The following is a 10,143-nucleotide window of genomic DNA, read 5'->3' as shown; positions in this document are numbered from 1 at the left end:
GATTTACGCAGCGCTTGTTGACGATCAGCGAGGCTGTGGGAGATCCTTCCCAGTCACTCTGTGGTTGGTGAATACGGTGTCCAAGAAGACCGCCTCTCTCTCTCCGCGTCTGTCCAGTGCGTAAAAGCGTGTAAGGCGTCTCAGAGAGGAGTTACCGGGAGGAAAACGAAAAACAGCTTTTTGCGATTTTGCTGAATTTTACAAGGGGATTGTCCACTGTTCTGTTGCCTGCCTGCTTGCCTGCCAATTTGGGTCACCTGCTTAGCTCCAAGGCGCTTTTATTAGGCTCCACATTCCTGCCCAGTGTTGAATCAATCTTTAGCCTTCATGTCGCATTGGAATAATTTCATCTATCATGGATTTGATTTTCTTTTACAAAGTCACCGTTGAGGCTCGGTTAGACATCCTATAGATTCGAACACTGTAAACTACCATCGAACTCACCCATATAGCGCAACATCAGCAGGGGAACATGGCCAAAAATGCCCCGGGCGGACCGTTGCGGGATGACTTGAGCAAGCTCTCCGGCGAGGAGCTCTCCAGGCTCGGCAAAGACGAGCTGATCAGGAGGCTACGGAAAACGGATAACGAGAAAATGTACTTAATGGTGGAGCACGGGAACATGATGAAAGATGTGAACCGGAGACTACAGGTCCATCTCCACGAGATCCGCAGCCTCAAAGAGATCAACCAGAAGCTTCAGGATGATAACCACGAGCTCCGGGAGCTCTGCTGTTTCCTGGACGACGACCGACAGAAGGGCAAGAAGCTGTCCCGGGAGTGGCAACGCTTCGGCCGCTACACCTCTGGATCGATGTGGAAGGATGTCGGGGTGTACCATCAGAAGCTGAAGGATCTGGAAGCCAACCAGGACTCTGTGGTGCGGGAGAACCTGGAACTGAAGGAGATCATTCTGATGCTGGATGAGGAGAGGAACGTAGCCGGGTCACGGAGCTCCATAGATTCCCAGTCCAGCCTGACCAACCTGAACGGGGGCACGGGAACCGTTAGGGACGTCGGGGACGGGAGCAGTACCTCCAGCACCGGCAGCGCCGGTAGTCCTGACCACCACCACAACCACATACACAAGCCAAACGAGGGAAAAATAGCATCCCTGCGGAGGTCTATGGACGACCTATCGCTGGCGTCACACATCCACCTGCGCATCCGTAATGGACTGAATGGTGAGTCCATAGAATAATGACTGTACATATAGAATCCTATGAATTCTAGGATATCTGTGGGTGATTCTATCTACAGAGTGCCACAAGATCCCCAATGTTCCCCTTAATATTGATGATGATGAGGATTTTCATTTCATAGGCTTCATCCTTAGTTTGTTATAGGTATACATGCATAAATGGTTGAGATGATATATTTGTTGAATGTATAGCCTACATATGAGACATGAGCCATTAGGAATCTACCCTAGCTGGGTGTGTGAGTAGAGAAAGTGAATGAGAGTTTACTATGCCTATAGCCAAGAACACAAGTTACTTGGAGGTGTGAATTGAAGCCCTATCCAAAAACGATACATTGGGGCTACTTTTGACCAGAGCCTTGTAGTGCACTATATAGGGATAAGGGAATATAATTTGACCACACCACTTGTCATACTGATGCCCTTCACTCACAGCTGTCTGACATCAGTGTTCCAGTGACATGATAATAGCAGTCCTTTCAGAAAGGAGTCAGGCCAGGGACACGCCCAGGCCATGCATGACCTTCTGGCCTGTGAGTCAGAAAACAACACAAAACCCGAAAAGTCTTTAAAACAATGTCCCTCCCCGCCTTTGATTGTGCTTAGCATTTCAATCTAATCTCGGCAGGCACCCCGAACCAAATGTTGCCCCGTGTCCTCTGTCACAATACACTCATGTGCAGTGCAACCTAATGTAAAATGTGTAAGATGCTTATTTTGTCTGTTCATTGTCAGCTAGTATACTATACTTAAACATCTCCTTGAAAAGTTAACTAGGCCTGCCTGTCATGCCCTGTTACATAGTAATAACACTGGTCTGACCGGGTCCAGAGGAATTTTACAGTGCTGATAGTGATGAGTGGTAGATAAGGGATGTAAAACTATGTGGATGTGGATGTGGGTAATTCCTGTGGATTTCCTCATCCTCACACCTTTCCACACATCCTGTCCACGAAGGTACTTCAAGGAAAATGCTTGACAAGTCATGATTAGTAGAGAGCGGAAATAAAATGGGTATTATTGAGGTTCCTATATCATTTTACTCACTAGAAGAAGTTAAACATGCATTCCGGGATCTTAAGCACTTCCAAATTCGTAACATACTGTATTCATTGGAATTCGTAACATATCATCCGAATTGCACAAAAAAATGTAAATTCTATATATATATGCCTATATATTCTTTGCAGGACTTAACATAGTAGTAGTACACAATTGTGCACAATTTTCGAGGACCCGTTTTGGCTTGTAAGCACTACTTTCAAAACTACTGGCTGAAACTATATAAAAGCTCTGGAGCATCACTTTCATAGTTGCAGCTAGTATTCACAAGAGTGTTTGAGAGTGTGTTGAACGTGATGGATGTTGATGGATAGGTGGATGATGGGTCAGGTTCAGCTACCTCTGCAGAGTTGGTTTAGAGGTGTCAGTACATTATTGACTGAAAAGCCTGAAAGTAGACTGAGAATAGACTGATACTTCAGTCATCATGTTCACATTGAGGAAGCGAAGAAACACACACGCACACACCCACGCACGCACGCACGCACGCACCCACGCACGCACGCACGCACGCAAGCACACACACACACACGCACACACACACACACACACACACACACACACACACACACACACACACACACCCCTTGCTGCACGGCTCGAGGGGATGTTTGCTCTCCGGTTTGTAGGGAAACCATTAAACACATGGTCACGGTGTGAAATGCCAGCATAGCAGTTCTCCTGTACTGTGGGTTACCAGATACACACACACACACACACACACACACACACACACACACACACACACACACACACACACACACACACACACACACACACACACACACACTGCTGTCTCTCTTTTTCAGTCTGGAGGGCCCTACACACTAGAGAGAGATAAGCAGAAGACACAAATTTTGAACACATTCGTGCTAGCTAAGTAGTGAGTAGGTACCAGGAAACATACAATAAAACACTAATGCCTGCAATATATAATACATATTTGAAGAAGGTAGTTTCATAACGAAACCGGTAGTTACACTGAAGCTACACTTCATAGTGTATCCATATGGACTTGGTTGATTGTTTTTGTCAATTGACTTTTGTGGTTATGGGGTCACGTGATGGTGTTACTGAGAGGAGTCACAGATGGTGTCACAAATGTATCCATCAGGGACACAGCCATGGTGTTTGGTTCCTCGAGACTAAGATGGCCACCGTCATGTTGACAGTGTTGATGGTGACAGTGTTGACGGTAACGGTCCTTGTCCTGGACAGATGGCGTCTCTAATTACCTAAACTCTGTGCTGTATGGCAGACCTAATGAGGATTATTTAACTAAGTTTGTGTCTCAAGTTGGACCCTATTCCCTTTATAGTGCACTACCTTTGACCAGGATCCATAAGGCTCTGATCAAATGTTATGCACTATATAGAGAATAGGGTGCCATTTGGGATGCGCTCTAACTGACGCCCTCCTCACAGCGAGCAGCACGGCAAGGGCGACAGGGTGCTAAGTCGCCTCAGTAAGTCACCTTGTTCAAATCAATACAGAACCCACTGACTGAGCTCTGCAAACTGTCCATCTGCTGACATTTTAAGTAGGACCCAGGCCAGGCCTCAAAGCAGTCAAACTGTGTTTAACTTTTAGACAAGCCCTGTTAAACTTCATAGAAATCTAGCTCTTTGTTGACGAGTTGAAATGACCCAGTCTACTAATGGACCCTTCCTATCAACCAGCTAAAGTCTTTATCTTATCTTAGATATGCACTTAACACTATCCACTCACCTTCCACTCCCTCGTCCTAAACTACCTCTATCCTATCTGTCCAATACTCCTACTCCCGAGTCCCTACTCCCGAGTCCCTACTCCCTCAAAACCCCCCTTTTCACCAGATGATAAACTCATATGCTACAGTGAGGACAGTTGGCTGGACAATGCATCACATCAATACAGCTACAGTACAGACAATACTGAAGCAGTATGCCCTTATGTGTGGCTCTTTTGTCCATGCGGTTAAGGCTAATCAATGTGTGGCGTCCCAAATAGCACCCTATTCCCTACATAGTGCACTACTTTTGCCCAGAGCCCAATGTGTCCAAAACGGCAGCCTGCTCCCATCGAGAATAGGGTGCCATTTGGGACGCATCCGATGTGTGAAATGGCTGGTGGTCGCTGTGACAAAGCAATTGTTAGTGTGGGCATACAGCCCTGCATGGGGCCTTTGCTACTGAATACTCTGACGGACAAACTGTATTGATCATAGTGCCACTGTTGCGTGAGTAATAATGTGGTCTGGTTTTGGCACAAGCTGCTCACCTCCTGGCTGGCTGGTGAATTCTGATTGGTTCATTGTCACAGAGTCCAAACCTATTTGGTATGGCTCGCCCTACCTGTCAAACATGTATAGACAGTAATTAACATTTAATGTTCAACTAAGCTATTTACCTAGTTATTATTGCGTTATTACATGGTTAGATATTTAATTAACCATGTCATAACTTGTATTAACCTAATTGTTTTCTTTCTCTGCTGGTCAAGCGTCAGTCAGTCCTTCTCACTCATATGCTGTTGACCTTCTATCCCGACCAAAGCTGATGCTTCACCTCCAGCATTCTCTCTCTGTGATGCAGAGGTCCTTGTGGGATGGCCTGTGGCTGTCAATCAAAGAGTTATAGCCTGTTTATTGGTTCCCTGTGCTCTCTGGCCTATTAAATCAGCCGCTGAGGCTGAGGGGAAGGAGGTGCTACTGTGTCGCTGTCAGTTTTACCCGCTGCTTTTATTTACTAGCCGGACCATGTGGGAGGGCTGTTTCAGTTGCAATATTAGCCTCTCTTATTTGCGTGTGTGTGTGTGTGCGTGTGCGTGCGTGGGGATATGTAAGATGAGAGAGCCCACTTGTTGCGATTAGTCCTGACTGTAAATTCCCAAGAATAATTCCACCGCTGCCTCAGAGGAAAAGGCCCGGGCAACAGATGCTTTCTCACAGCTGTGTGTGTGTGTGATATACACCATTATCATCTTAAAGTGGCAGCCGGTCCTCTTACAGTTGTGTATGTGTCTGTGAAATAATGTACATCCCACTTATCTGGCACGCCGTTTGTGTTTGTGTGTGTGCCTATGTGCGAGTTTATCATATAGGTGTGGCAGGTAGCCTAGTGGTTAGAGTGTTGGGCCGGTAACCGAAAGGTTGCTAGTTCGAATCCCTGAGCTGACAAGGTACAAATCTATTGTTCTGCCGCTGAACAAGGCAGTTAGCCCACTGTTCCTAGGCTGTCATTGTAAATAAGAATTTGTTCTTAACTGACTTGCCTAGTTAAATAAAGATTAAATATAGGTCTCTGGGCAGATGCCGAAAACAGTGAAGCTAATCGGTCATCTTTTTGCATATGACAATGAAATATTCTTATGTTTATTGTCAAATTTGTTGCACCTTTAATTCATGCACCTTTTCTCAGAAAAAGTATATTTCAACACTGTCTGCACAGGCAAATTTGCAAACTGAATAAACTTGGAATCAATTAGAACTTCTGTAGATACCCCTTGTGATGAAGGCAGCCAATGGCCTGCTTCTAAGATGTAAAAATAGCCTCTGATCTGCTGCCAGTGTGTTAAGATGAATTAATGCTTTCTCCCAAAGACTGAAATAAGATTATAAATCAAAAGTATGTGGACACCCCTTCAAATTAGTGGATTCTGCTATTTCAGCCACACCCATTGCTGACAGGTGTATAACATCGAGCACACCGCCATGCAATCTCCATAGACAAAAATTGGTAGTAGACTGGCCTTACTGAAGAGCTCAGTGAATTTCAATGTGGCACCGTCATAGGATGCCACCTTTCCAACAAGTCAGTTTGTCAAATTTCTACCCTGCTAGAGCTGCCCTAGTCAACTGTAAGTGCTGTTATTGTGAAGTAGAAACGTCTAGGAGCAACAACGGCTCAGCCGCGCAGTGGTAGGCCACACAAGCTCAGAGAAGGGGACCTCCGAGTGCTAAAGTGAGTACCGCGTAAAAATGATCTGTCCTCGGTTGCAACACTCACTACCAAGTTCCAAACGGCCGCTGGAAACAACGTCAGCACAATAACTGTTAGTCGGGAGCTTCATGAAATGGTTTCCATGGCCGAGCAGCCTAAGAATACTATGTGCAATGCCAAGTGTCGGCTGGAGTGGTGTAAAGCTTGCCGCCATTGGACTGGAGCAGTGGAAATGCGTTCTCTGGAGTGATGAATCACGCTTCACCATCTGGCAGTCCGACGGACGAATCTGTGTTTGGCGGATGCCAGGAGGACGCTATCTGCCCCAATGCATAGGGCCAACTGTAAAGTTTGGTGGATGAGGAATAATGGTCTGGGGCTGTTTTCCATGGTTTGGGCTAGGCCCCTTAGTTCCAGTGAAGGGAAATCTTAACGCTACAACATACAATGACATTTGAGACGATTCTGTGCTCCCATGGCCCTTTCCTGTTTCAGCATGACAATGCCCCCGTGCACAAAGTGAGGTCATTACAGAAATAGTTTGTTGAGATCGGTGTGGAAGAACTAGACTGGCCTGCACAGAGCCCTGACCACAATCCTTTCGAACACCTTTGGGATGATTGGAACGCTGACTGCAAGCCAGGCCTAATCACCCAACATCAGTGCCAGACCTCAGTAATGCTCTTGTGGCTGAATGGAAGCAAGTCCCCGCAGCAATGTTCCAACATCTAGTGGAAAGCCTTCCCAGAAGAGTGGTGGCTGTTATAGCAGCAAAGGGGGGTCCAACTCCATTTTAATGTGGAACATTGCTGTTACAGTTGACTAGCCTAGCCAGCCAGCTAATACTGTAAATGTCGTTGTGCCTGCTCATGAAGCTAGTGTTTCATGAGCCATCGCTCTGTCAGTGAATTAAATTTTGAATTATGTTTTGGCATGATTGTGTAATGCTCGTCATTAGAAGGAGAAGTGGACCAAAGCGCAGCGTGGTAAGTGTTCATGATAATTTATTTCAAGAAACACTCAAACAAGAATAACCAAAAATAACAAAACGAAAGCGAACCGTTCCATCAGGCGCAGACACTAAACAGAAAATAACATCCCACAAACACAGGTGGAAAACCGGCTGCCTAAGTATGATTCCCAATCAGAGACAACGATAGACAACTGCCTCTGATTGGGAACCACACTGGCCCAAAAACAAAGAAACAGACAAAATAGACTTCCCCACCCGAGTCACACCTTGACCTACCAAACATAGAGAACAAGAAGGATCTCCAAAGTCAGGGCGTGACAGATTGTATCATTTCAAGTAACTAGCTGCAGGTTTAAAGAAACATTTGATCATATAATTTGCATAGAACACCCCAAAAAAGCATGTCTATAAAAAGCTGTGTGTCATGTACGTTAGAATGGAGGTTTAAAAGCGACAGCTGCATATGCATATTAGCCAATACCAGATGAGATCTCAAATAGCAGCTTCCCAATATCATGGTGGGCATGCATAATGTTGGATGCATTGGAATATAAAGGTATGGAGAATGATAAAGAGCCTGTAGGATTATAGAAAAAGCAGTTGGGAAATGAATGTTTGGGTTTCAAATACTACATATTCAGTGAATGTGATGGTTTAAATTATTCATTTTCATAAAATTGAACTATGGTCCTGTGTCTATACAGATCCACACTTTTCAGTGTTAAATGAACACGCTGCTTTAGTGTAAAGCCTTATTTTTGTATTTCCCAGAGTGCTTTGCCTTTCTGGTGAATTGTAGAGTTACCACCCATGACTGTAGTTGTCAGTGACAGATATATGGTTGCCGTCTTTTTTGTTGTTGTCTTGTAGCCATCTCCAAGTGAGATCCTAAACAAATAGCTTTCATTAAAATGTAATTATTCAAACACATTACAATTATTTAATAGGGCCTTATTTTGAGATTCTTGGTTTACCTGCAAGTCACATTATGCTGGCTTGCAAAGTGATGTGTAATTCCTATTGGGATCCAGCCAGAGTTGGCTAGCCAACATTTCAAATTTTTATTCACTTATAATTTGTATTCAGAATGACTGCCTGGCTGGGAAGTCTAAAGTAGGATATTACCTAAACTATCTAAACTGGAACAACCATTTCAGTAACGGGTGCAATATGTCCAAGTAACAAATTGAATTAGTTTAGAAAAATCAGGGTTTTTTAAATATGTGAGTAGCATAAGATTAATTAATCAATCAATGTACATGTAAAAACAGAGATATTGAAACAAACAAGAAAGACAAATCAACCTGAAATAGAGTATGCAGGGAAATAGATTGAATTTAGTTGAATTTAGTCTTCAACATGCTCAAACAAGCACGTGTATCTGTAGTTGGGAGTTCTTCAACTCTAAAATGCATGAGACTGTGTCAGACAAAACCCACAAAGAAAACAGGCAAATGCGTATGTTGTCTTAATGTCTGAATAGTGACGGCAGGGCTAGTTCAAACTGCAGTAGCATGGTTCTCATCACAGGTGAGTGAATCAGCTCATGCTTGGTGAATAGCACTTGGTTGATCTCTGGGAGCAGGACACAGGAGAGCCGAATAGATCATGTGAGACAAAAGCGAGAGACAAGAATGAATACAATACATCATCACAGCACGATAATGTAGTTTGTGAGCTGGATTATGTGGCATTTCGTCAGCATGACTGAAATGAGTGGGCCCTGCCTTGATGACTATATTAGCTTTACACTACCTGTCCTATAGATTTTTATACTTTTAAATTATGACTTGGAATAAACTGCTAGCTAAAAACGCTCCTTGTCCTGGAAAGACATGCTAGCTAACGATAAAGCTATCTGCTCCTGCTAGCTAGTAACACATCAACTTGTTGTAACTAGAAGCTAGCTACATTACTGAGGTTGCTGTGTTCTAAATTGGGAGCTTGCATTGATGGTATAACTAAATAGTTAGATGACAAAAAAATGTATAATACTTGACCTAATAGCAGATTGTCAGACGGAGATCTCTCTCGAGCTGTCACCAGCTGTCTACTACCTTAGATACGGATAACGGGATTGGCAGACGTGATCAGCAGAGATAGTACCATGGATAGTACACAAGTTGTGTTTGCCTGTCCAGCTAGCGAACATAAAAGTAAGTATTCTGCAAAAATGTTGCAAGAATTGATATTTCCAACAAACAGAAATGTGTTAAGAATAAATAAATATACACAATATGTAAAAACCAGCTCCTCCCTCGACAGAGATCGATCCTCTCGAGAACTAAAGTAGATAGCTTGCTACGGCCCACCACCTATTATTTACAATCTACTGTACAGCCCCAAGGTGCTAGTCAATCAGCAAAGACACCGCTTCTATGTTTATTTAAGTATATCACTGGAGTCTCATGTGAGACTGAACAAGGTTCTCTCTGAAAAATGTTTTTTTCTCCCACCATCTTGCTTTTTTTGTTGCCTCAACAGTATTGGAAATTCACTTCATCCACTTTTTTTTTGTTCTATTGTTGCTATAAGGTATATACACACTTATTTTAGGTTCTATACAAGTTGTTTTAATAATTTCATAATGATAATCAGGTATAGTAAACTTAAGAATGCCTGTCAGGAATGGGTGCGGTCCAACTAATGGATAACTGGATAACTCTGTATACTTCACACTGCTTTGAGGTGATTAGACAGTCTAAATAGTTTGTGGTGCAAAGCTGTGCGCTCTGTGGTACGGCTCTGTGTGATTGGTTTTACCCTGTCTCGGGCCTTGGCTCACTCCCTGGATGATGACAGTGTTTGATCAGGTAGTGTAGAGGCAGGCTCGGGGGCTGTGTGTGGTGCTGTGTGTGTAGTTCTGTGGATGGGGCTGTATGGGGCTGTGGAGGTCTTTGTTCAGCCGTCTCTGTTGTGTTCAGCTTCTGTGTCCTGCTTCCCAGCTACCCTCCTCCTCCTCCTCCACCACCACCCCCCCACCCCCA

At 44.1% G+C, this 10,143-nt stretch overlaps 1 protein-coding gene across 3 annotated transcripts in view; it reads left to right on the top strand.

Annotated features, from left to right (window-relative positions):
* The window catches only part of ccdc85ca (coiled-coil domain containing 85C, a), a 57,595-nt gene continuing 47,452 nt past the window's right edge, over positions 1-10,143 (top strand). For 2 of the 3 annotated variants that reach the window (XM_029729682.1, XM_029729681.1), the window contains exon 1: positions 2-1,184. In XM_029729682.1, the coding sequence (XP_029585542.1) occupies positions 473-1,184 (712 nt within the window). In that variant the 5' untranslated portion in view covers positions 2-472. Of the gene's footprint in view, positions 1,185-10,143 lie in introns of all 3 variants that reach the window. The other variant, XM_029729683.1, reaches the window with a different exon arrangement.

Source organism: Salmo trutta, chromosome 33, assembly GCF_901001165.1.
Source record: "Salmo trutta chromosome 33, fSalTru1.1, whole genome shotgun sequence".
NCBI classification, from domain to species: Eukaryota; Metazoa; Chordata; class Actinopteri; order Salmoniformes; family Salmonidae; genus Salmo; species Salmo trutta.
This window is presented reverse-complemented; position numbering and strand designations above follow the sequence as displayed.